This window comes from Seriola aureovittata, chromosome 21 (assembly GCF_021018895.1).
Source record: "Seriola aureovittata isolate HTS-2021-v1 ecotype China chromosome 21, ASM2101889v1, whole genome shotgun sequence".
NCBI lineage: Eukaryota > Metazoa > Chordata > Actinopteri > Carangiformes > Carangidae > Seriola > Seriola aureovittata.
The window spans coordinates 1,507,465-1,533,639 of record NC_079384.1 but is presented as its reverse complement, the minus strand read 5'-3'; the positions used below and the strand labels follow the sequence as shown (position 1 = coordinate 1,533,639).

General features: G+C 42.2%; 5 protein-coding genes across 7 annotated transcripts in view; 2 read left to right on the top strand and 3 right to left on the bottom strand.

The window, feature by feature from the left end:
* The window catches only part of LOC130162154 (Na(+)/H(+) exchange regulatory cofactor NHE-RF1-like), a 17,332-nt gene extending 16,765 nt beyond the window's left edge, over window positions 1-567 (bottom strand). Inside the window, exon 1 of the mRNA XM_056365735.1 lies at window positions 1-567. This exon is cut by the window's left edge and continues 123 nt beyond it. Coding sequence (XP_056221710.1) covers window positions 1-348 — 348 coding nt within the window. The 5' untranslated portion in view covers window positions 349-567.
* An 827-nt stretch (window positions 568-1,394) lies between these two features.
* LOC130162157 (ras-related protein Rab-37-like) lies at window positions 1,395-15,473 on the bottom strand. The gene is made up of 10 exons (XM_056365738.1): window positions 15,387-15,473; window positions 14,049-14,245; window positions 7,970-8,080; window positions 7,133-7,174; window positions 6,879-6,945; window positions 6,705-6,757; window positions 6,550-6,615; window positions 5,717-5,773; window positions 5,406-5,482; window positions 1,395-4,001 (listed from the first exon to the last, which is right to left on the bottom strand). The coding sequence occupies exons 2-10, from the start codon at window positions 14,202-14,204 to the stop codon at window positions 3,896-3,898; spliced, it is 735 nt and encodes a 244-aa protein (XP_056221713.1). The 5' UTR covers window positions 14,205-14,245; window positions 15,387-15,473; the 3' UTR covers window positions 1,395-3,895.
* Window positions 15,422-20,897, top strand: LOC130162158 (uncharacterized). The gene is made up of 5 exons (XM_056365739.1): window positions 15,422-15,561; window positions 16,245-16,351; window positions 16,956-17,045; window positions 17,164-17,325; window positions 17,816-20,897. The coding sequence occupies exons 1-5, from the start codon at window positions 15,480-15,482 to the stop codon at window positions 18,026-18,028; spliced, it is 654 nt and encodes a 217-aa protein (XP_056221714.1). The 5' UTR covers window positions 15,422-15,479; the 3' UTR covers window positions 18,029-20,897.
* Window positions 20,898-21,603: 706 nt separating this feature from the next.
* On the bottom strand, window positions 21,604-24,351 carry mrpl27 (mitochondrial ribosomal protein L27). Its single transcript, XM_056365741.1, has 4 exons — window positions 24,203-24,351; window positions 23,050-23,178; window positions 22,203-22,270; window positions 21,604-22,116 (listed from the first exon to the last, which is right to left on the bottom strand). Exons 1-4 carry the CDS (start codon window positions 24,240-24,242, stop codon window positions 21,910-21,912), a joined length of 444 nt encoding a protein of 147 aa, XP_056221716.1. The 5' UTR covers window positions 24,243-24,351; the 3' UTR covers window positions 21,604-21,909.
* A 301-nt stretch (window positions 24,352-24,652) lies between these two features.
* eme1 (essential meiotic structure-specific endonuclease 1) overlaps window positions 24,653-26,175 on the top strand; it is a 36,817-nt gene continuing 35,294 nt past the window's right edge. For 2 of the 3 annotated variants that reach the window (XM_056365734.1, XM_056365733.1), the window contains exons 1-2: window positions 24,653-24,927; window positions 25,424-26,168. In XM_056365734.1, the coding sequence (XP_056221709.1) occupies window positions 25,439-26,168 (730 nt within the window). In that variant the 5' untranslated portion in view covers window positions 24,653-24,927; window positions 25,424-25,438. The remainder of the gene's footprint in view (window positions 24,928-25,423; window positions 26,169-26,175) is intronic. The other variant, XM_056365732.1, reaches the window with a different exon arrangement.

The following is a 26,175-nucleotide window of genomic DNA, read 5'->3' as shown; positions in this document are numbered from 1 at the left end:
GCTGTCCCCGCCGGGCAGGGGAATCCCCTCCGAGGCGAACTCTTTCCGGCACTGCAGGTTGTGTTTCCTCAGCAGCTCCGTCGTGTCGGCGTCGACCACGATGAGCTCCAGAGCCCCGGCCGTGGCTCGTATCCTGGCGACCACTTGCTGATGGCTCTCGCCCTCCACGCGCTCCCCGTTCACGAACACCAACCGGTCGCCCGCGAGGAGCCCGGCTGCGGAGGCGGGAGTGTCGGGCTCCACGAGCCTGATGAACTGCCCGGTCTTGCCCTTCTCTCCGTGCAGGTGGAACCCGTAGCCGCTGGTTCCTTTCTCCAGCACACACAGTCTGGGTCGGAGGCTCGACATGTTGTTCCTCTTCTAACTTTAATCCCGAACCACTTCGAAGCCTTTAAGTAAAAGAAGTCACTCAACCACCATAGAAGGAGTGACACCTGTACCAGAGCTCACTTCCGCTCAACTGACTGACTCAACTTTCCGGCTGCTTACTCTGAGTTTTCACGCCTCCAGCAGCTCACGGATCCTCCCTCCTCCTTCTCTCTGTGCTGCGGTCCAACCTCCAGTCCGACCCCGTCCCGCTCTGAGCGGAGGTACCGCCGTCAAACTCACTCCACACGATGAGCGCGCGTCGCAGAATTTCAAAATAAAAGCAAATACCGCTCATATTGTTATAACCTCATCAGCAACCGGTGCTGTAGAGAACTGAGGGGAATGTGGCATAAAACTTGGCTACTACATAATGTATGACCTATAAAATTAAAGAAGTACATATCATAATTTTACACAGTATATATCCAACACATTTATATTTATCCAAATATTAAGTAGATTAAGTATCATTACATATTATCAACATAATAATTATGACACTGAATTCATTGTTAATTCGATGATCCTTTATGGCAGATTTCATATACACAAAGATAAACTTTTACAGACTATATTAAGACTTTTGACTTTATTAATACAAAAAAAGGAATAAGACCGTCGAACTGAAATATACTGAAATATAAAATTAGGCAAAACTCAAAAGGTTTGAGTATGATGCAAGTTTATGGTGGGAGAGTTTGACACGCGCATACATACAAACACACACACACACACACACACACACACACACACACACACACACAGAAGGTCAGAGGTTGTCATGTCAAGTTAGATAATAAGACAACAATTATTTAGTGATTAAGTTCATTTATCAGGAGACTCCATTGATCTACTTTGACATTTAGTTTTGAATGAATGACTGCATCATATTTTGGGAGAGGCTGTGAATGAAGAGGACTTCCTCCCATAACCATTCATATGTAAACACTTCACACACACATCACACACTGCGGCTACAACCATACTGACGGCTGTGGAGGACACCACTCTCGATATAAAGTGTGTTCAGTTAAAAATACTTTATTTTTTATGCAGCATACAACACATCAAAGACAACCGTCATCAGCTTGGTCTGAACACACACAACTGCTCAGTGTGTAGAGACTCTAATGGCCACAATCTGAATAATATTAGATTATAAACTGTATTAGACCTGAGCTGACTCAGAGCATACAATAATTAATCAATATGAAATATTTGCATTGCATACTGTTTATCAAACAGAAGTTCATAAACCTGCTTGTGTGACAGTAAAACCTGAACATGAAACCTCTGTTGTGACATCATTCGTGCTTTAAAGCTGCACTCATCAATATTTTTCCATTAGCAATGGATCAAATTAATATTTGAGTAATTGTTTTGGGCGTCTGAGCGTTTTTTAATCCAAAAAATTCTGCAAAAATCAACAACATATGGCAAAGTTAGTTACTAGCTAGTGAAAGGAGTGTAGCACGGCGCAACTAAAGAACCAGATTTGTATCTCAGGAGTTGGTGGAGACCAAAACAGAGATATTTACATTTATTTGGCAGCCAGAGATTCAACTTCAACAAATGCTTATGTGTCTGTGTGTCTGTGTGTAAATTGGCAACTGTTTGCTAACGAATGCAGCTTTAATATTAGGTCTGGTGTTTCAAAACTAAATTTACCCTGAGAATTGAGTTCAGATTTAGTCAGATATGCTAATTAGTTGTTCATATGTCTATGTTCATCTTGATGCAAATATAAATAGAGTTTCGTATGTTCGGGAGGCTCTGCACATGCATGCAATCCAGCAAACATGCAACTGAGCTTTAAACTGAAGTTCATAATCAGGCTGTTAAAAGCAAAAATATACAATGTTTTTAGGAGGAAAGTAAAGCAGCCAACGTGTCGAAAAGCAAGTGTCACTCACTCACAAATACAACGGTGTTTCCTAAATGAAGGACGAAATCAGAAATCCAACCGCGGGTGATAGTCAGGTAGCTCGTCTCCTGCAGCGGTCCTCCTCTACAGACACATTTCAGGAGACCCAAACTTTTTTTCTGTTTTCATCACTGACACATTCCTGTGCATGTTCACAAACAGAAACTCAGGCGTGTCCCTCAGCTTCTCCAACAGCAGCCGGCCGTCAATCATCAGGAGCAGTTCGTCAGGAGGGAACCGGTCTGACTCGGCCGCAGACAGACGGGGCTTTTTGTCCATGTACTTGGCTTTGAATTGCCTCCATGACACAGTGTGTGGCCTTTGTCTGGATCCGTCGGTAGATTGCATCATACACAAGGTTGCAGCAACGTTGGGTTTTTCCCTCAGGACGCTTCAGCAGAGACTCTCAGTGGTTGTGTGGGTGCTCAGCAACATCCTCCACTTTGGCTAAACTATGTGTTTACAGATGTTTATTGTTCTTGCATCAGCTATGATGTGGTGCGAAATGATCCTTAAAGGAACAGTTTGACATTTTGGACTCATTTGCTTTTCTTGCTGAGCGTTAGATGAGAAAATTTATACAATCTTTACATGTTTAAGCTAACTTTAAAGCTAGAGCAGGCAGTTAGCATAGCTTAGCATAATGACTGGAAGCAGGGGGGGGGGGGTCACACCTTGTTGTTTTTATATTTCAAGATTACAATGAATGAATCACCTCTAAAGCTAACTACTGGTGTCAGGTGTGTTTTTAGCAATGCTTTCAACATTGGGGGCGGGGTACGTTAAGCAGGGGGTATATAATATATAATATGTATAATTACGTTTGCCACAAAAGATTCAAAGGATTCAGTGGCTATATGAGCTCATGGTAATTTATATTGATATTTTGGGAGTAAATAGGCTTTGTCATGAGTATTGTTTTAGTGTGTCTATGACATGATTATGGCTTGTTGTTGCGTCGCGTTTCCTCTTGGGCGCTTTAATTCTACCTCATATGATTGACAGATGTTTCATCCAATCAGCTGCCATGTTAGTTTTTTTTATTCAAACAGGTTCGAACCTGAAAGCCTTCGTAGATCTGTGTAACAAACCAGAGAATGACACAACTGATCTTAAATAACTCGTTAACGTCACTTAAGAACAAATCTATTTGTATAAAGTTTTGCATTTTGCTGTATTTTAACAGTTCATCTCGGGGGGTTCGATGACGGGGGGTCTGGACCAGATGTGTCCTCCTACCTTCAGTCTGTATGCTAAGCTAGAACCACGTCCTGACTCCAGCTCTGTGTTCAACACTCTCTCATCTCACTCTCATAAAGAAAGCAAACAGCGCACTGTAAGGCTGGACTCTCACATGATTTGATGAGTCATTCTGAAGAGGCGGGGGACCCTGCTGTGGTTTGGTCTGTCCTCTGATCTACGTTTGGTTTTCAGTCTTGAATGAACGGCAGCATCTTATTTTGGGAACAGCGGTGAGTTAACGGGACGTCCTCCTCCCACTCGGTCGCCCCCGGTGCGTCTCGGACAGTCTGTTCACCCTGAGCGGTGGGAGGAGGAGGAGGAGGAGGAGGAGGAGGAGGAAGAGGAGGGTTTAGATCAGGGCTAGAAGTAGCTGCAGCAGCCTGACTTCTCCTTCTGTGCTTCGATGTATTCGTGGATCTGGAACTTGGGCTGACTCGGGTGCTGGACGGCTCGGTGCTTCAGCTCCCTGAGGAACAGAACAGAGTTTGTGTCATCCACCTCTGGTGACATGGAGGTTCCTGCCTGACCACGGCCAGCTGAACAGAACAACTGTCTGTAAAGCCAGATGTGCTTCCCTGCTTTAAACAGCTGCTGACCTAAAACTGTTGTTTAGAGGATTTTACATCGTGGTCAGGAAAAACTTTTGTGGCAAGAACAAACACTTTGTTTTGTTGTTATAGAAACATGAAAAGACAATCTGCAGAATAAGGAGTGGTTCAGCCTGAACAGTGTTAGGGAAAGAAGAACAATGAGCAAAATGTTTTTTATAAATAATTTCTGTCATGATTTGCCCCTGTGCCTGTGTTACTGCCCTGACTCTGTTAATTCCTGTTTTATTTTGAAACGAGTTTCCTCAAGCGTCTCTTGCTGTTTTACTTCCTGCCCCGTGTGTTTCCGGCCCCTGTGATTACCTGCTCCGCCCTCATGTGTTGCACCTGTGTCTCCCTCCTTCTGTATTTACTTACTGTACTTTGTGTTTTCCAGACTGAATCTTTTTAATCTCCCTTATGTTGTTGCTGCTTTTGACCGTTGTTAATAATGTCATGTTAATTGCTAAATCTTCTCTCATGTAAATTAAAACAGTTTTGATTATAAAAGTAAAACTCTAAGAAAAATTGTTAATAAAGTAAATAAACAAGTTTATATAATATTCCTCATATAATCACATTGATATAAATCAGTGGTTTATGATGTTTTGTTTAAAGAAATCAATGTGATCATTATTATTGTAATATGATTTAGGTTCATTACATTATGATAAATATTTTAAGGTGAAAATGAATTATATTATAAGTGATTCATATTCAGTATCATACATTAATACATTGGTTGCAACATATATTATAGTTTTTTTCTGTATGGAATAAATTATTTTTATGGGGTAAAATTTGTTTTTTTTTAATTAAGTTAATTTTAAATTCCTTGGTAAAGGTCCACTAATTAATTATTAATTAATTAATCAATTCAATGAAAAATACATTAATTACATCTCTATTAATGAGTCAAACTGTAACAAATGAGAAAATAGTGAAATTTCTGATGAAGCACTGAGTTATTAGATTATTTATAATAATAAATAATCAATACTCACTAGAAATATGCTTCAGCTCAAGCTTAATGAGTTATAGTGCAATAACATGGATTATTATATTATATATTATATAATCTTTTTCAGAGGAGCCTCTTATTAGATTGAAGTCTGTATCATATTGACCCATTAAACACCAGATATAATCAGTTACATATTGATGATAATTCAGGAAGCCGCGGTCAAAGGAATAATATAATTAGAGGCTGTTTAATGCAGAGTGAAGAGAAGATGGAGACGTCGTTGTGTGCAGAGAGTTAGTGTTAAAACACAGTCTCATACTTGGCCACGGCGGTGAAGGCCAGCTCTACGTTCACTCCAGTCTTGGCACTGGTCTCCATGAAGGGAACTGAATATTCCTGCGACACCAAGAGGAGAAACAACAGTTTATAGTCTTTTATATTCATGTCTAATGTCAGTTTATTATATTTAAGACCATCAGAGAATTTCAGCTTGACTAAAGGTCTGTGAGCTGTGTCGTATTTACATCCATTCAAATGAAATGTTGGACCAGATGCAAATATCAGACACAGCTGCAGTAAATGTATTGTTGCATCAACAACAGAAACCAGGTCAGTGAACAGATCACTCACTCTGGCCAGCCTCTCTCCTTCGTCTCTCCTGATCGCTCTCTCACCGCTCATGTCGGCCTGACACACAGATTCACAGCGTTAACACAGAACATCTAACACAACAAAAGCGCTTCATCTCAGTCACCGAGCGTTTACATCTGACAAGATTTAAGTCTCACAGCAAATGTGCTCGTTTGCAAAACAAAGTCTGACACGTTGTCAGTTGCTACAGAAGCCCGGAAAGAAAAGGGACACTTGTTTTTTTTTTGTTTTTTTTTGCAAGGATCATTTTTCTATTTTTTCCCCCATGAGGAAAGTGATTGTTTGTCTTTCTGGGAAGTGTTCGGTTTGGTAATACTGACTTTGGCCACAAGAGGGTGAAGTGCACCACGCGACCCCGGTCTGAATCAGACTTAAAGCATTAATGTTTCCCTCCACGTGATTTTTAATTTCTCCAAAGTACTTGTGTTACCAAGTTATATAACATCACTGTTCTGTTCCTTCTCTTTTCTAGAGATGTAGTTTATTTTATTCTCACAGAAACTGAGACAAAAAGAGCCTCCATGCTTTTGGGGGGGGGGGGGTGTCTCTCAGCGGTTGTTTAAACAGATGGAAAAAAACAAAAAAAAATTTTAGTTTGCCTTTCTCACTCAAACACATTGTGTATCCTAGCAGCTGATTGATCGACCTGCTCATCAAAACCTCTGTTCAATTGATCTGCCAATCAATTACAGCTTTTATTTGTAAGATTCGTTTTCTTTGTGTTTATCTCATCTCCTCTCAGCTTTCTCCAAGCGTCACTTCTCAGCACTCTTCCCTTCACTTGCTGAGCTTCTCCAGCTTTTCCCTCTCACCTTGTTGCCCAGCAACATGATGACTACGTCGCTCTGCGCATACTCGTGGATCTCTGTTAACCAGGCCTGAGACAACAGAGACAGAAAGACACATGAACGCATCGTTTTTATTTCCTCCTCCTGACCCACTCATCTCCACATCTGTCCAGACTCACCCTGATGTTGTCAAAGGATGATCGGCTGGTGATGTCGTACAGGAGGAGCAGGGCTTTGGGGACGAAGCGACAGAAATGATGAATCAACACATGCACACCCGAACATCACGGTAAACTCTCGTGGGTAAAAGTCGGTGCATGCGGCTCATGTAGTAACGTAGATCTGTGCCTCACCGTGTGCGTCTCTGTAATATGCATGTGTCACGCTCCTGAACCTCTCCTGTCCCGCGGTATCCCAAATCTGAAACAGAGACACGAGCTATACTTGGAGCTCTGGCCTGGTTTCACGTGGCTAACTATAATTTTCAGTTACAACACTGGTGCCCAGAATGAAACCAGTCTGCGCTCTAAAAATAGGCCGTTGTTATGAAAGCACTTCAAGTTTTTGTTCTTGTTGTTTTTCCACTGGGACTGATTTTCTCACTGACCTGTAGTTTGACCTTTACGTCGTCCACAGTCACCACTTTATTCTGAAAGGAGCAGAAACAGATTTTAAATGAGACTCAAGACCGAAGGATAAAAAAACACCTCAGTTACTTTCTCTCCACGCAGATGGTTTGTTCGTCCAGGTTTAGACATTTCATCAGATTAAAGGCAGAGTCACACCACGTTTATTCCCCAAGACTAGAGCATAACATCCACTTCAAATGTTCACTTTCCATTGGTAGAAAATCAGGTTCTGGAGGTCATTTATTTTCACTGTAATTGTGAAACAGTGACGGGACGTGTGATTGTGTTGGTTCAAACACTTTCTGTAATGAAACATGTAAAACCAAAGATCCTATCAGACAAAATCTTTGTGTCAGTTTAGATCCTTGATGTGAGAAAGTTTTTGAAGCTAGTATCTGAGAAGCTGTTGTAGCTACAGTTTGTGCATTGTGGGTAATCCCGGGATCTTTGACGGGTGATTAGCTACAGACAAATCCAGCTGCTGTTTACTCAGCTTCCCCTGTTACATCAGTTATGATATTGCAGCTAGCTAAGACGAGCTAATGACACTGTGATTTATCATCTCAGATTGGTTGAAGTTGTTTTACTAATGACCTTGATGGACAGTTAGAGTGAACTGTGGAGCAGCTTTCACATTTTATTTATCACACTCAGTTTATATTCATGTTAATATGTGTCTGTCTGTGGAGTCGCTGCACGCCACTGACTTCTGTCTGTCATCACAGGTTTCCAATAAATCCAAAACTAACTGCACGGCGAGAGATAAATATGTAAAAAGAATCATATGTAAAAGACACACACACACACACACTCACCGTGAATCCGATGCCCACTGTGGCAGAGAAGGATCCGGGGATGAACTTTCCCTGGTCGAACTGCACCAACAGAGACGTCTTCCCCACGCCACTGTCCCCGACCAGGATCGTCTGCAGGAAAACACACACACACACACACACACTTAAACACAGTTAAACACACTGACCCAGTCTGACTCTACATACAGCCACTGAGCACTTTATTAGGAACACCTGCACACTCACACCCAGCAGGTGTCACAGTCTGTCTGAGTGTTGTTTGTTCATGGCCACAGTTCACGGCTCCTAACTTTCACCTTCCTGACAAACTGCTCCGTCACTATGTGAAGGTGAACTGGGAGTAAAAGGAGATCAGGTCCGGTGCAATAAAACCATTTCATAACGTCCAGTTGTGAGTCAGCGTCTGCGTCACGCTGGACGTTTCTGCTTTCAAGCAGCACAGATAAAAATAATATTAATATTAATAATAATGATAAGAATAAAATAAGAAGCATTATTACAGTGTGAGTCACAAACTGGAGGAGACGACGTCCAGAACAACAGGTTAGTCACACACACACACACACACACACACACACACACACACACACACACACACAAGCTGTTGTGACTTTTTGAGTTTTGATGCTGTAAATACAGGTCGAGTTTTTTCATTTTGAAAAACAAAAGACATTTATTAGTCAGTGGACGTGACGTCAAGTCGTGAGAAATCCACAGTTCAGAACCTAATAAGGGTCTTTTTTTCAAAATAAAACACATTTTAAAGTGGCCTTTTATTGTGACCAGCCCAAGGAACCTGTGCAACACTCATACTGAGTAATCAGCATCTTGATGTGACGCACCTGTCAGGCCGAGGGATGATCTCAGAGAAGGAGAAATGTTCACTAACATAGATAGATATAGATTTGTGAACAGAATAAGAGACATAAACCTAAACTTACATCATACCTGTAATTCAACAACACCTGTGTGTTCACGTCACAGACAGTCCAGGAGACGTGAACTGACAGCAACAGGACGAGACGACTGAAACTCTCTGTCTTCACTTCCTGTCTGTGTCCAAATTCTGAGCAAGAAAAGTGATGTCTGCACTGCACAACAATTTTGCCTTAATGCTTTATGGATGATGAAGGCTGATGGGGGGGGGGGGGGGATTAGAGCAGCTTTTCTCAACAGTTCCAGGTTTTACAGCTTCTCTTTGATCGGAGGGATTTTAGAGTCTCGTCTCAGCGCTGGAGGGAAATATACTGAGGATCCTGCCTCAGCAGCTCGTCCTCTGAATTTTCATATCAGCCTCTCTCAGGTAAAACTTCAATGACTCAGTCTGCTTATGAAATACACTGCTGAGAGAGCGAGAGAGAGACAGAGAGGGAGAGAGAGAGAGAGAGAGAGAGAGAGCGAGAGAGAGACAGAGAGAGAGAGAGAGAGACAGAGAGAGAGAGAGAGAGAGAGAGAGACAGACAGAAAGACAGAGACACAGAGAGAGAGAGAGACAGAGACAGACAGAGAGAGAGAGAGACAGAGACAGAGACAGAGAGAGAGAGAGGAGAGAGAGAGAGACAGAGACAGAGAGAGAGAGACAGACAGAAAGACAGAGACACAGAGAGAGAGAGAGGAGTCATTGAAGCAGCAGCTTAAAAACTCTCATGTTCGTTCAGCGATGAAAAGGTGAAGCAATAAAATGTTGAATGGTTTTGGAGCGTTGGAGCCGTGTGCAGAAAGTGTGTGTGTGTGTGTGTGTGTGTGTGTGTGTGTGTGTGTGTGTGTGGGGGGGGGGTCTCAGGGGGTTCAGACCGCTTCACTTGGATCCTATGAAGATTTCAAAATGATTATTTTTATCTTTATTTTATTTGAGAATATTTCTAGCCGGCAGTTATTGTTATTACACGTCACTGACAGATATCAGTGTCTAATGTTTACACATTACACTCACTGTGGCTTTCAAAATAAAGGCAAAAAAAATGCTAGTTTCTATTACTTTAATTTTTAATTCTTAATTTAAAATTCAAATTTGTGCTTTAAGCAGATTAACGGAAACAGTTCCCTGTTTGATTATTATCCTTATTTTATTATGTGATATCTGTTTACATTTTACTTTGACGTGTTTCTATGTTTTATATTGAGAAGTGCTGAACAAATAAAGTCTTCTTCTTCTTCTTCTTCTTCTTCTTATAATCTAGTTGGTTAATGATGTGCTCCTCGCCCTTGGTAAGATAATTAGATGGAAATGCTAACATTAGCAGCTGCGCTACAGCAGATATACACCATGTTTTATTCATCGGGGCCGTAACAACAGACACGATGAATCCCTGAAGGTGGAGTGAGTGATCAGGGAGCTGCACACTGAACGCAGCACGAACCACAAACCAGCAGCAACATCATGATTTCATCTGTGACTTAATGGAATCTGTTTCCTGTTTCCTGTTTACTGAGAGTGTGTAACATAACGCCAGCATGAGTGTGTGTGTGAGTGTGTGTGTGTGTGTGTGTGTGTAAAATGACATGCACAGTACACGTGATGATGATCTGAATGTATGTGTGGTTTGAGGGGGGGGGGGGATATGATGCTGTTTCCATGGTAACAGAGGTTAGATGGGAAAGTCAGCCTGTCTCATAAAACCTCACTGGAGGCTGGAGGCAATTAGGTGAAAGTGCGGCAGATGTTTCGGGAACGAGACGTGGAGGACGTGTTGAAACAGATAACAAACAGATTGTTAAGAGTTTTTTCTTCTTCCTGTCTGAGCTCAGCGTTCACTGAGAAACATGGAGGCCATCGTGGTCGTAAACTGACTCCTGACGTCCCGCCGCCCCGAGAGGAGAGAAACCGTCACGTCTACCCTCCCGGGGAACAGGAAGCCCGTGACGCGGCTGGGATCTAACTCAGCCTGACGTCTCTCATATTGCCGCTAATTTACTGATGGACACGTGGCACAGCTGGGATCTGACCCCACAGAGCGGGAGCAGATCACTGCAGCTTCCTGTTCCAAGAGTCAGTCTGATGCATCACACAGACTCATGCAGGTCACATACTGATGGAAGGAAAATGAACAGGATTAGGTTAATGATCATATAGTCTATATATAATATGTCTAATGTGTAGAGAGGCTCTTAAACTTTATTTATAGTAGCACCTGTCAAAACACAGTCACAAAGTGCTTTACAAGACGAGATAAAATTCAGAACGAACAGTAGAAAATGAATAAAAACAAGTTTAAAAGTGTTGGGGGGGGGGTGACAATGAGGTTCAGTAAAAATGAGATCAGACAGTCAAACATAATGAAATGAATCAATAAAAAACAGGATGATGATAAAAAACCTGATGATAAAAACACTTGTATGTGTTATATGTGAAATATCTGAAGGCAAACCATTCCACATTTTCATTCTTCTGTGTGTGTGTGTGTGTGTGTTTGTGTGTGTGTGTGTGTGTGTGTGTATGTGTGTGTGTTTGTGTGTGTGTGTGTGTGTGTGTGTGTGTGTGTGTGTGTAAGATATTTAATGGTCTATCACAGTATAAATGCTCCATTGATTTCAATAGAGCTGTTGTTTGGAGCTTGATGTCAGATGCAGGAGAACGTTACAGAACCACAGAGTCATTTCAGCTCCATGTCCAACCACTGGAAAAAAACCACAGAGCACTTAAAGACTCTGTTTCGTTGTGTAATGACTAAAAAAGAAACTGCCCCCCCAGTAAAAGAGATAATGTAAAAGACAGAACCAAAAGAAAAGAAAAAAAGAAAGTAAAACTGGACGGACGTCGTTCACCTGAAAAGAACCGCTGTTCCTGATTTTTTAAAAGAACAGCTTGCGTTGTTAGAAATTTGCCCCTTTGCAAAGCACCTGCTCCCCTCATGACACACACACACACACACACACACACACACACACACACACACACACACACACACACACACACACACACACACGTTCGTGTCTCCTTGGAACAATTAGCCTTCGGGTAAAAACTCAGTTCTCACTAAACTCGTGCTTAAATCACTGAGCAGCATCAGCAGTCGCCACGACGCTCTGATCATTATGTGTCAGTAATTCATCAACTCTTACGTTAAAGATACGTTAAAACGTAAAGGAATCAGAGTGTGCACTGATTCCCTCCAGCGACAGATGCTTAAATGGAAGTAGGACATGATGAACTAAAAGGCCAGATATGAAAACACAAGCTGTGACTGAGCTCCCTCACTCTGAACCTGAAGCTGCTCCTGCAGTCTGTAATAATAAAATGTGACATGCCTCCTTTCTCTTTGTTCCTCCCTCTGTAGACAGGTCAAAGGTCAGCACCGGAGGGAAGTCAGCGGACACAGAACCCCTTACTTGTTGGTGTGTGTGGACGCTAACGTAGCCTTAACGGCCGGACATAAGCTGCTCTTAACGAGTCATGGAACATTTATTAACTATAAATGTCACTGTAACTCATCACACGACATTTAGTTAAATTCAATTTGTGTTTGACACAGAGATTATTTAAATTGTTACGGCTAATGTGTTAGCAAACAGCTACTTATTTACAGAGACAGAGCGACGTCATCAGCTGGAGTGAACAGCTGCACCTGTAAACACCTGCTGACAGAACCTGTTTACGCCAGAAACTCCGACTCAGCGACGAGACACTCAGCTGATCAATGGTGGAAATATGATCAGTCAGTCAGTCAGTGACGTATCAAATTATAGAGCTCGCCCTGCTGATTGATGATTAGTAATGTAGTATTTTTACACTGTGGTACTGCTAATTAAGAAGTATTGTAAACTAACATGAAGTATATATATGTATATATGTCTGAGTTTGACTTTGTGACGCAAACATATATACTTAAAAAGTATCGTAAAGTAACCTGAAGTAAATATATATATACAGTATATATGTACATGTACTTCAAATTACTTTACGATACTTTTTAAGTATATATGTTTGCGTCAGAAACCCGACTCAGTGACGAGGCACTCAGCTGATCAATGGTGGAGATATGATCAGTCAGTCAGTCAGTCAGTCAGTCAGTCATTTATATACGTATGTATATATATATATATATATATATATATATATATACATATATACCCTACATCTGTGTATGGGTGGGGTACTGTATATCATGTGGGGGAATTCTGGGATATCATAATCAGGCATATATCGTCAAGCAGAGACGAGGGGCGGACTACAGAAGTCTGGTTAACGCACCACACCCCTGAGGTCGCGTCAGACTTCACACATTTCCTTCTGGAGCCTTTATACAGCTACTTTCACATATACGGATCTATTAACGCACCTGGAGCCAGAACGAGATGTGACCTGGAGTGCCCTCTGTGTAGGAGGCTCCTCACCACTCAGCTCCGACTGTTGTAAGTGGTGGTTAAATAGTTTTTTAAATCTTAATTACAAAGGAAGGGAGGCTCTGCCACTTTGGTGAGCATCACTGACTTTTAGAGCGAGTGGTTGTTGTTGCAGAGTGATGGTGAAATGTTTTGGATGCCAGATCAGCTGCACACGTCACTCCTCCTCCACGCAGCCTAATCTCTGCTGCTTCTGAAACCAGATCTGCCTGAACTGTAACTGGCTTTAAAAAGAAGCTAGAAACTGCTCTTTTCTCTCTATCTTTTAATCTTCCACTTTAATGACATATTATCTATTTTATAATCTGTGTTTTTAGCCTGTGATTTCTCTGAAGATGCTTTTTTTTATTTCCTTTGAGCACATTGAATGACAGTGTGTGATAATGTGACTTACAAATAAATGTGCCTCCCCTTGTCTAATTGCTCATTTGAGAGCGGAAGTGGATTTATGTTTTACAGATGGAGGAGAGATGAGGACAGGTTTGGAAGAATTCAGTGTTTCAGTCTGACGCAGGAAACTCATCTCTGAAAGCAAGTAACGTGTGTTTTGGCCAAACGTGACGCGCAGCCTGGAGACGGACCAAGTGTCGGATCAGCACCACGGACAGCGCAGCGCCCGGTCCAGCACGGGGGCGGATACCCGGATACCCGGATACCCGGACTGGAGGAACCGGGGCTGGTTCGCAGCTGAGCATGAAGCAGTGTCGCAAAGTTTAAAATATATATTTTTTCATACCTTGTGCACTAATTCCTCGTCATATGTCGGAGCTGGTGGGGTCTTCGCCTGGCTGTCGGTGGTCTCTCTGGATCCGAAGCCGCTGTCGGGCTGGATCTCCGGGTAAGCCGTGGTGTAGCACGCCGAGATCGGCTCCATGGACTCCATACGCTCCATGCTGTCGTCCTCTCCACTGCGCGCTTTTACTACCGAGGATCCTGGAGAGGAGAATAAAAAAATACCAAACCACCTCTCTCTCTCTCTCTCTCTCTCTCTCTCTCTCTCTCTCTCTCTCTCTCTCTCTCTCTCTCTCTCTCTCTCTCTCTCTCTCCTCCTCCTCCTCCTCAGTAAGCCCCTCCTCTCCTCTGGAGTGAATCACGGTCTTCTTCCTACATCACTTAACATTTAAAAGGCATGTCGTGATCGTTCAACCGCGTCACGCCACACAACACAATAGACCGGGGGTGGGGGAGGTGAGGATGATGATGGGAGCAGGCGGAGGATGAGGACTAAGATGAGCGACCATTCACAGGAAGGAGAGGATGAGGAGTTCAGAATGACGTGTGGATGGGAGGCCGAGCAGGTGATGAAAGGAGGAGGTGAAGAGGAAAGAGGGAAGATGCTGCATTAAAGTACTGACCTGTGTCACTGAGAGAGTCTGCAGACTTTCTACATTTCTCTCAGTTACTCAGAGACCAACCAAACTTTTAGAAATCAAACTTACACCTGTCTCTGCTAATAATCTGCACTCACACAAGATGAATATATACGACATGTCAGTCACTGTGTTTATCTGAGTGGAAGGGACAAAATTTGCAGCATATTTAGTTTATTAAGAAACTAAACAAGTTGAATCAAACTGTTGTGTGGTCTGTTTTGATTTTTGAACAATGACAGCATCATGTGCTGGACGCACTGACCTCGACACAAGCTGACCGTGTCCCGAAACAAAGATTCAAACTCAGGAAGTTTAATAATAATAATAATAATAATAATAATAATAATAATCATCATCATCATCTTCATTTTAAAGTATTTAAAACTGCTGTATTGGTTAAAAAAATCTCAGTGCCTCTCCAGTCCAAGTATGAATCTCTTATTTCCATTTAATGCTCCGCCACAACTGACCACACCCCCTCGCTCTTTTTATTTATTTCAAATCATCTCTCATTAATCAATATTCACTTTTTTTAAAAAAAAGTCTGAGGTCACTTTCAACAACTTCCACTAGAGTCTGCACAAGACTCAGCTGAGCAGAGCTTGTGTCCCAGGTTGAGATTTCCTTCCTCTGGGGGGGTCGAGGTGAGTTATTTCTGCTGGAGTCTCAACCACTCTCCCAACATGTGTGTTAATATTTACCTGCTGGATAATCCTGGAGCCGTGCGGCTCTGTGTCGGCTGTTCTCCTCCAGCTGGAGTAGAAAGGAGTGATGTGGTTTTAAGTTGGTGATGAATGTCTGACTGCCGAGAGGAAACGACTCTGAGGGAGATTCCTGCGATGGCACCAGAGTTACTGACTGTCATCGTGGCTTCAGGTAGGTGCAGCACTTTATAATTACTCACAATTCATCTTACTTATACGTATATGCTCATCTATCTTGTGCTAAACTGGTGGAAAGTGAGGAAAAACATAAAAATGTTTGTGCTTATTTGAGTTTGCTGACACATTTTACAGCATCAGAAAGAGTATAAGGCAGATGTGTAGCGAGATATCCACTGAAGAAACAGTGTATTTACTGTAAAACAACTTCTGTATGTACAGTCTGATGATGCATCAGTCCAGTCTTAATGGTTAATGTGTTGGTACACTATTAAATGGAGCTGTTTTTGATGATTGCTCATAAACTGAAAATAGTTTTATTCTTTAAGACTTGAGGCCTCAAATGAAACTAAAATAAGTGTCACCAAAATAGTCTGTGACCAAAGTGGCTTGAATTTTATATCTGAATGTTAAATATACTGACTTACATCTTGATGCATTTTATCTACAAACAACAAATATATAAATGGACATTTTACATCAGTTTAAGATGAAATAAAACATTTTCCAGCCACTAATTTGTTGGTGACAGATCGTTAATATGCAACTTTAAACTACAGTTCATTTCCTCTCCTTTCATTATACTTGAATCTCACTAGTTCACCCACCTTTATGTTGTTCTATAACGTGTAGTTTCTTCTTCTGTGGCAGTAACTGTGCAGTTTCTCTGCGTCTCAGTGTCCTGTGTGGCGTTTTGTTTGGTGATCCTCATGCTGGTGGTCGTCCTGTACAGGAAGGATCCTCTCTGCTGCAGATTCAGACCCTACACAACAGAGCACTACTCAGTAAGAACCACTAAACCTACTGTAGTTTTCATCCCCCCTTATATCACACTCTACTCTTTTTAACTTTCACAGCAAATCTAAGGAGTTTACAAAAGTAGAGATCATAAACCATCAACAACAACAAAAGAAGGAGCAGACCCAGAAGCATTTCAGTGGTGCCACTAGATGTCCCACTGGAGCATCTCAGACCAAAACAAACACTTCGTCAGCCATGACTCCGCCTCCTAATATTTAACGGGATATTTGTTCTGTTATCTCGCGATAACAGAACAAATATCCCGTTATCATGAGAAAACAAAGGTCCGTTATCTCAAGGTAACGGAGCTTCGAGATAACAAGATAATTATTCCATTATCTCGAGATACTGGAATAAGGCTCACAAGAAAAACAACGTAAAACCAGATAAAATATTTACGGGAATATGGCCTCTCTCAGCTTCCGTACAGCAGAGTTGGTTTAATAGTTTATTTTTCTTTCACCTATTACACTGTTGAGCTATTTTAACACCATCAGTTGCTGCACGTGTTTAATTTAAACAAACTGAGATGGACTCAAACTTTGTTGTGCTCTCTCTCTCTCTCTCTCTCTCTCTCTCTCTCCCGAGGATGAACCTCCTCATTACCGCAGCAGACTCGCTCTGATGGGCGGCGATGAGCTCCGCGGGGCCGCGAACCAGGGAGCCGCCGGGCGGCAGGTGAGAAGAACCACGATGAGAACCGCTGTGAACGTGTGAAATGTGTCTCGTGCAGCTGTTTCAAATGTCTTATCAGATTATTAGTTTATATGTGTGTGTGTGTGTGTGTGTGATCGAGGCTCCTGGAGGGGTGTTTGTCATTGGGAAGCCGAATGATTACCACATGGAGGGGCCGCTGCCGAGGCTGCCGTCGTACGAGAGCGTCCGTAAGAAGGACAGGCAGAGGCGGATCCACTGTCTGATCGCACAGCGCTTCGGCCTCAGCGGCTGCCACGATGAGGTGAGCGGCTGCTGAATGTTGAATGTGTTTGATGAAGTTGTATTTATTTATTTGTGTGTGTGTGTGTGTGTGACGCTGGAAACCACCGGTTACAACCACCTGAACAGTTGCGTCAGTCCCATCCACACTTCGACGCCACGTGATCGATGACGTTGATAGGTAGCTATGTAGCGAGATGATAACCACATTCTTAGTCTGATCTCTCACTGATCGATCGTTTCGCCAAAAGGCAGAAACATTCGTCATGTCGGACCCATCTGAACTGCTCCGGACCCTAACCCCGGCCAGATCATTAGTCTTCAAGCCAAAGCTGAGATAAACCTCATGGCAATCATTAAGCTTGTTTTCTTTCTCCAGTTTTGAAAGCTCCTCCAGCTGAATAGTACCTCCCCATGACTAATAAACTGTTCTTTGTGTCTAAGATTGCGGGGGGGGGCTCCCCTTTAGATCCTTCGTTATGTCACATTTCCTTCTTCACATCCCATTTTAGCCTCCACCAACATATGAAGAAACCCTCCACCAGTCCCTTGATATTTCATCTGTAAGTCTGCAGTCTCCGGATGTTCGCCCGTCAACCCGCCCCCAGGATGAGTCCTCGAGCCTCAGCGAAGACACACACAACCTCCGTCAACCATCCACAGCGCTCCGAGGCCCGGCTTCCTCCCACTGCCCGGCACAGAGCTCCAGGTTTCTGTCTCTCTAATGGCCCCCGGAGCTCTTTGCCAAGACTCGGCATAAGGAAGGGGGCTACTGTTGTCAGAGCCAAGAGAGTGACGCCATCAGGGCCAAGAAAAGCGTTTCAGGGAAGGGAACGCTTGTTCTTTGAGTCAGAGCTGTTGATAGATCTTTGTGATTATTCTCAGAGGTATTCTCATGATAATGACTCTGACTCGAGCTGTACACTCCCCGAGGGCCAGAATAACTTATCTGTGATTGTCCGTGCGATTTCTAACCCTTTCCGAGAATGGTGCAAGGGGAGGACGTTTTTAAAGGTTCGACAAATGATGGATCAGGATGTTTTTCTACTTAGATTTTTTATTAAATGTCTTTGAATGTAACAGTTTTTATGTAACTACCAATTAAATCCCCAATTGAAATAACATTTAGACCGACATGGGATGCTACAGCTCTCCAGTGAAACCCACAATAATCAAATGCTTTTAGGATTAATAATTCCTCACAGTGACAAACACTTATAGAACCTCTATACAAAGGCCCGGTGAAACCAGAACTAAACTATGCTTCAGAAACTTTTGATGATTCAATATTTCTGCCTTTAGTTAAATTTAGTGAACACCATTTCCCCAAAAGATCAAAAAATCTTAAATAAAACTGTTAAAATTATGAAGATTTCACTTTCTAATCGCAAGTGACGTGGTGGACGCAGATTAGTCTTAAAATATAAAAAGTAATCCCAGGAACATACTTCACTTTTTGACGATGGCAGAAATGTTAAATGAGAGTTTGCACTGAGCTACAGAAGCTAGCCGCGAACTTGGATTTCATTCATCATTAAAGTCAGTAGCACATCATCTTGGAACCATGAATATCTGTATAAATATTTTGTGCCAATCGACCCAGTAGATGATGAAGTATTTCATCAGTCATCAGTCATTACAGTTAATCCTCTGGAGACCATGAAAATCTGTTCCAAACTTCATATCAATCTAACCGATGATTGTTGAGATATTTAACTAAGAAAACACAAGAGGAAAAGCCGGGGATCATTAAAGTCAGTAGGATTCATCATCTGGGAACCAAGAATACCTGTTAAACATTTCCTGCCAGTCCGTCCAATAGATGTTGAGATATTTCATTAAATTCATTGTACTTCATCCTCTGGGCACCATGACGATCTGTCCCGAATTTCACGTTAATCCGTCCAACGATTGTTGAGATATTGAACTAAAAAAACACAAAAGGAAAAGTCGGGGATCATTAAAGTCAGTAGGATTCATCGTCTGGGAACCATGAATGCCTGTTGAACATTTCATGCCAGTCCATCCACCAGTTGTAGAGATATTTGGACTGACACACTGACAAACACACTGAATATTTTAAAACCAAATGTCTTACACAAGTTTCTACATAATTTCAAAAACAGCAAAAGTTTTGTCGATGAAGATATTCGTACATCCAAATGTCTTACACACTGAATTTTATCTTGGATGCAGGTGCGTTTGAAAGTGTCGCCTCAGTCTTGATCATCCTAATGTTTCCGTCTCTCTAGACCTTCGTCAATGATTGAAAGACACTCCCGCAGGAGAATAGTTGTCGCACACCTGGGCACACAAGATGGGTGGGGCACTGTGTATTTAAGATCATGGTTGTAAGAACTGTTCTTAAAGACCTTTTGACGTAGGTCTGGAGAGACCGAAACACTTGGATGATCAGCAAGTCGTGATGCTGGAGCAGTGTACGGAAAATTCTTTTTTCAAGACTGAAGAAAAACATTAAAGTAAAAATATTAGTCGTACTGGGTTAATTAAAAATCTTAAGGTAATCCGTCTAAGAGGCGTATTTGGCAAAATCAGGTTTTGCTTAAAGTGTAACCGCCCCGCCCTTATACTTTACCAATGACTGTTACTTTGAGTTTGAGAGGGAAAGTTCAACAGTTCACGGTTACTGTTTAACTCAGATCAAACACTAACCACAGAAAACACAAACCCAACACAAAGTACTGTGAACTGTGAAAATTGTACTTTGCTGTTTGTGCATCCATCAAGGATGACCTGCGCTGATACTGGCCTGGACTGAGAGGCAAGAATGCAGATCTCTCACAACAGCCAGCGGCTATTCAATAACTTCACGGCTCATTTGTTCTTCATAAAAAGGAAAGACACGGACACTTTCAAACGCTTACACTCGTGGTTTATGGAAATTCCTGAGTTTATCCCCGGTACGTTATCCGATCTGGCAGTGGAGTGCGAACAGCAATTCACCCTCCAACATCTTTGAATTATAAATTATAATGCTGTGTTCTGCAAACTCCTCACATCCATCACTACTTCTGCTTCATGACGGCGTTCCAACTCCCAAACAGTGTACCAGGCGTTACCCACACTCCCTCTGCATACCTCTGAAATACATCTTCTCCCATTTATCTCTGTATCTTTGCTGACGGCTTTTTCAAAGTAATGCTGACAAAATATCTCACCGATAAGCTTGTACCATTCACTACAAATGTTATAGAGGGAAGATACCACAGCCTGAGTGGAGGAAGACCTGTAATCTTCTAAGATTAACTTTTAACAATCATAAACTTGTTTTCCAAATGTACTTTTATCTGTAAAACCAATTTATGAAGAAATAAACCTGCAATTGAATGCAGTTTGGACACTAATCAAGCTGAGCAGCACATAATGTAGCAGTGATTGTGCGACATCTTGTGGTGTGTCTTGTTATTGCACTTTTTCAACAGTACAGATAAAGTGTTTTATTTTTCCTGTAAAGCATTGTGACATTCAACACTTGTGACTAAATGATTAACAATTACAGTTAAAGTTAAAAAACACACACTTTGTGATAAATTATATTATCACAATCCAAAATAAAAATCTGCATAAACAGGACTGAGGTGGTGCTCATCTAGGACAAACTCATACTTACCTGATGTAAGCGGCGCCATCTTGTGTCCAGATTGGGCTACTGCACTTTTTTTTAAAAACAGCAGACATGAAAATACTTTTCTTTTTGTAAAGACAAAATACTTTTTTTTTTAGAATGACTGGGGCCTTTGTTGCATCTCTTTCCCCTTATTTTCGGTCAAATGTCACTAATAAAGGCAGCAAATGAAGAAGAAGAAGAAGAAAACCACTTTTTTCCTGTAAATCCAAATGATCAAGAAAATGATATAAACAATATGTTAATGTAAAAAAATAACCATGTATCTCCAAATTTAGTGATTTGGAATTTTTCAGCTTTACTGGGATTTAATTTATAATACATTTTTAAGGATTAAAGATTTAATTTATGAGGAGTTCGTTTACTGGATGAGAATTTCTCATACTTCTTAAACCAAATAAAACATTTACAAACCAGTTGGATTATCTGAAAAAACATTGTCAAAGAGCAGAAAACAGATCTGCTCTTTCTAAAACTTTTCAAAACATCAAGTTTTCTGACTGTGACGTGTCCAATTTGGACCCGAACCTGATAGAAATTGGGGTAAAATCCGGTGGAGCACATGATTTAAAGTGATCTGGTGATGTCTTGTTTTTTGTATAGTTAGTAACTATGGGAGAAAAAATACTATAATAGTGATGCCAGAGACAGACAATCTGTAAAAGTCACACTGGAAATGTTTTTCCTGTGTGTATTTTATTCAGTGGAGTTTCGACCAAATCAACTGTAAATGCAAAGTGTGACAGTGTCTCATGAGCAGCCGAGGACCGAGTCATTCAGAATGACAGCTGACCTCACGGACCGGCTCCGTCTAAAGGTCAAATCACCTCAGTCAAAGACAGAAGCCCGAGCTGCTGAAGTCCTCCAGGGTGCTTGTGATGTTTGATCCTGACCGCCACAGGAATACAACAACAACAACAAAAAAAAAAAGGATGAGGTTCCAGTTCAGTCCAGTCCGTCTCAGACCATGTCCATCAGTTTGAACTTGCCCTCCTGTTTGAGCGGCACGATGTTGATGAAAGTCTTGTAGAGCACGGCTCCTTGCGGCAGTCTGGGGATGATCCGTGACGACTTCCGGCTGCGCGGCGGTGGGATGAAGACCTCCTTGGTGAACCTGACGTAGCCGTCCTCCAGAGCAAAGAGATTCCTGTTGGTTCCCAGCCCCACCTGGAGGAGAGGAGGTGCGAGACGTGAAGGTGTACCCTTCGGTCTGAATCAGGTTCACACTGTTGATGCAGGGTGTGTCTACTCACATGAGCTCCTGGGTGATACCTCATCACCCTCTGCGTCGCAAGGATGTTCCCGGCATGGACGAAGTTCCCTGGAGAACAGATGGGAAGTCACGATGAGATCAACATCATAGACTGTAAATAAAGATGGACGTCGCCTCTGTAACGTCACCCATAGGTTTCTGAAGAGCGGTTTTGAAGCTCAAAGTGAGCTGCTTCACTGTCACCATCTTGGCAGTGTCTGACTCCGCCCCTGGTCATGTTGTTGGTTCATGAATCAGCCCTGGAGGTTGTTAACACTGTTTCACACACTTTTAGCAGAAATTAATTAAACTTTACATGAATTATTCTTTTATATTTTAACTGATTTCCATTCCTTTCAGCATGCAATGGAAAATCAATATATAAATGACTAAATGAATCAATTAATATTATTGCCACAAGTCTAGTTGACATCACATAGAGTGCCACCAGATGCAAATGATCAGAGTGCATGAATTCATCAGAATCATTCAGCTTCTACAGCTCCCAGCTGCATTTCATGAAAGTTTTATTCCATTTCTAATAACTGAGTTGACGAAGAAGTTAATCTGAAAAATTTCTGCCGAGTTGAAATAATATGATGAACTTCTCTCGCTGGCAATAAGGTGGTTTTACTGTTCCAAACCATGAATTTCTCATTACAGAGATGTGTCTCCTGTGACCCTGTTTTATATGCATGTACATCAGCTCTTCTATTAATATTGTGACATTATCCATAACCAAAGTTAGAGGGCGGAGAGAAACGCTACGCCTACACCAACGCCTCAAAGAGAAGAAGACAAATAACAGGGCACTGAGACGCTGTCACTTTGAACAAAGTAGGAATTACCATCCTGTTTCTTGAAGCCGTATCTCCGACCCGGGTCTTTTTTCCCAACGTTCTTGCAGCTGCCACCGGACTTCTTCGACGCAAACCTCACAGAGTCCAGCAGAAAGGACTGACCGGGCGCCAGCAGACCTGAACCCAGCAGCACGAAGAAGTTCATGTGAAATCACAGAAACATCCAGTTGACTCAAACATACTGTAAACAATGACATCACACCAAACTCCATTAAAAATCTGAATTAGAGCGAATTTCTCAGTAAAAACACTCACGCCTTTTATGGATTGTTGTTTGCAACAACAAACAGGATTAATTACCAGCGGTGTGTATTTGACAGCAATTATCGGAATCTCAATGTTGTCAAGTGCAATATCCAAATCAGAGGAGACGCAGTTTTCTTGATAAAGGTGAATGTGTCACAACAGACCAACAACACAATCACATCATCATTTTTATTAATTTTATTTCAGTTTAAATGAAATTCAAAGAATTTCCAACTGAAATCGCGACTCATATCACAATATCTGCCACAATGTAAAATAAAAATATATATTTTTCCCATATCATTCAGCCCTAGATTGAACTGAAGAGTAATTCAGACGAAATCCCTCCATAACTGTTGACTAGAGCAGAACCCTGTCTGTCATAATTTACTTTAATTTTAATCTGTAAAATGAGTCCCAGAAATAGGGGATGGTAGAAACCATAAAAAGATCAGATGTTCTTTTCCTCTGGAGAAATATTGTGATGCACATGCAGTCCACTGTGAAACTCCGTGTTTAATATCAGACATACAGCATTAATCATGCTCATATTGACACCTAATGGGCTGGTCGTGACATTACAAGCACTCAGATTTGGAAAGGACCGATCTTGATATTGAAATTGAATGGGATAAAACAGGCTGCAGACTTTAAGGTGATGCCGTAGCTCAGCTTAATACTTTTTGTTGTGAGATCCACGAGCTATTCGCCTTATTTTGGCTTGTTAAGACAAGAACTCGACACGTTAACGACATTTTAACGTCGCGTAAACACAAAATGCCTGAGACGTTATTTACGCAAATCACGTCAAATATGGTGAGAAGCAATAAAACTATTTCGCACAATTTGTAAATTCATCAACAGCGTGTAAAGTACTAAGATGAACACTTCATACCTGCTCGAGGCTTCAGCATCAAGGACACTAGCGCCGCCATCTTGAACGATAGTACTGACGTCAAACTCCGCGCGACACATCCGGTTGTATTTGCTGCGTTCAAATTCCCCAAGAAAGATGGTAGACCGAACCACTTTACTGAAAATATGGTCCGAATATCTTCAGAAGTTACATCTAGGTAATCTTAATCAGGGGAGGAGCCAGACATTATAAAAACATTCGGGGATTCCCCCCCCCCCATTCACAGCAGCTACATGCTGTTTACTGTATCAAGCCATTTGTACATCATTTGAGAAAAACATGAAAGTTGCCCAGGAAAAGAAATCATGGCTAAACCTGCATCATATTTTGAATCTAATTGTTCTCTGACTCCATCATTCTGAAACCACGACACAACAGATTTTGACAATGAGTCATTTTCACCCCTGTCCCATAAAAAGAGGCAAAGATTGTCTGATGTGACTATTTTGAATTTACATGATAGTTGGGGGAATGAATTTGCGTGAATCCGGTGTCCCATTTACGTGAATGCAACACAACTTTGCAACCCGGGTAAAATCAAATGTGCCTTCGCGTAACACAACAACAGGATGGCTAAAACTCTCCGCGGTGTTCGTCCGTCGAAATAAATAAATACCAACTACAACTACATGCTAATGCTAGTAGCTAATACTTACTTAAGCTAACCTCCTTCTTAACTGAACGTCTGTACGCAAGATTTCAAAGTGAGTGAAACTATTTCCAGCTAATCTAACGTCTGCTGTGTGTCTTTGTATTTGACGGTTCCTGTTCAGTGTTAGTTAATGGTTCGGTTTCTCTGGAGTAGATGGAGCTCGGTCTGCAGCCTCGTACTGTGCGTGTTTCACCCATTGCTTTTTAAGGGAACAATTAAAAAAAGTTGATTATTTATTATCAGCAAGCTTCAGTAGAGTTCTGCAGAGCTGGGCGTGCACTAATTATACCAGCCACAATTTCACTGAATAACCTGCTGCTTGGTGGATTATCTCCACGCCGAAGTTACCATAACACCTGTACTATGTTATTGCTGTAGGTTATGATATGTTAGGTAATGTATATACTGGCTGACACACTAATAAATCTCAGATTGGCAGATTTCTGGCTGATACCTGGTTTGGTTTTTGCCGCCAAAAGAAAAAGGCAGTTTTGCTTCTTGCAAGTTGATGATCCTGTGATAATTCTTGTCTCATGTCTCATATACAGCAACCTTGGCTTCACATGAACATGGGCAGCTACAGTGACTCCACCAGCGACCTAGACGAGGAGTTGCCTGTGTTTGACTTCCTGAGCCAAACCTCAAAGCGACTCGCAGAGAAACCAGACTTGGTCGACCTGGATGCAGACGCAGCCGTCTCCTCCTCGGTGAAGGGTACTGCGGGAACATGTACGGGAAGGACTGATGTAATGATGATCAGCAGCGATTCTGATGACGGTGCACCGTATGTCCCTCTGGCGCAGAGACTCAAACAGAGACGAGACAATGTGATTAGTGCCTCCTCCGCCATCACTAATGGGAAAGATGCTGCGCCGCATTCGCCATCCAATCTGGACGGTTTACAGCCCTCCTGCCAGAATGGGATTCCAGAGTCAGAGCCCCCGCTCAGCTGCCATCGGATGAGGACAGTGAGCCGTGGGGCCTCAGTTGGCCCAGAGGAGGTGGCGGCTCTCCCTCAGCGATGGCTGCCTCCACAGCCTTTCTCCAGTGTAGAGAGCAGTGACACTTTCCCTGCCAAGAGGAAACCTGCCAAGCGGACGATGGAGGAGATCCAGGCCTCCAGGGAAGAGGCTCTGAGGAGAAGGCAGGCCAGGGAGCGACAGCAGAGGGACAAGGAGGTGCTCAGGCTGGAACAAGAGAGACAGAAAGCAGAGAGGAAAGCTCTGGCAGAGGCTGCCAAGGCCCTGAGGCCGGAGGAGTGTATCAAACACATGGTGGTGGCTGTAGACCCAGGTAAAGG

What these genes read in the sequence shown, in the direction of transcription:
- LOC130162157 (XM_056365738.1), bottom strand. Translation starts at nt 14,204, where the DNA reads ATGGAGCGTATGGAGTCCATGGAGCCGATCTCGGCGTGCTACACCACG. An exon ending in CAGTGGGCATCGGATTCACG is followed by an intron (nt 7,175 to 7,969) that starts GTGAGTGTGTGT and finishes TGCTCCTTTCAG; the next exon opens with AATAAAGTGGTGACTGTGGA. An exon ending in ACGTAAAGGTCAAACTACAG is followed by an intron (nt 6,946 to 7,132) that starts GTCAGTGAGAAA and finishes TCTCTGTTTCAG; the next exon opens with ATTTGGGATACCGCGGGACA.
- LOC130162158 (XM_056365739.1), top strand. Translation starts at nt 15,480, where the DNA reads ATGTCTGACTGCCGAGAGGAAACGACTCTGAGGGAGATTCCTGCGATG. An exon ending in GACTGTCATCGTGGCTTCAG is followed by an intron (nt 15,562 to 16,244) that starts GTAGGTGCAGCA and finishes TCTGCGTCTCAG; the next exon opens with TGTCCTGTGTGGCGTTTTGT. An exon ending in AGGGAGCCGCCGGGCGGCAG is followed by an intron (nt 17,046 to 17,163) that starts GTGAGAAGAACC and finishes TGTGTGATCGAG; the next exon opens with GCTCCTGGAGGGGTGTTTGT.
- mrpl27 (XM_056365741.1), bottom strand. Translation starts at nt 24,242, where the DNA reads ATGGCGGCGCTAGTGTCCTTGATGCTGAAGCCTCGAGCAG. An exon ending in GATGCTGAAGCCTCGAGCAG is followed by an intron (nt 23,179 to 24,202) that starts GTATGAAGTGTT and finishes TGCTGGGTTCAG; the next exon opens with GTCTGCTGGCGCCCGGTCAG. An exon ending in CGGCTTCAAGAAACAGGATG is followed by an intron (nt 22,271 to 23,049) that starts GTAATTCCTACT and finishes TCTGTTCTCCAG; the next exon opens with GGAACTTCGTCCATGCCGGG.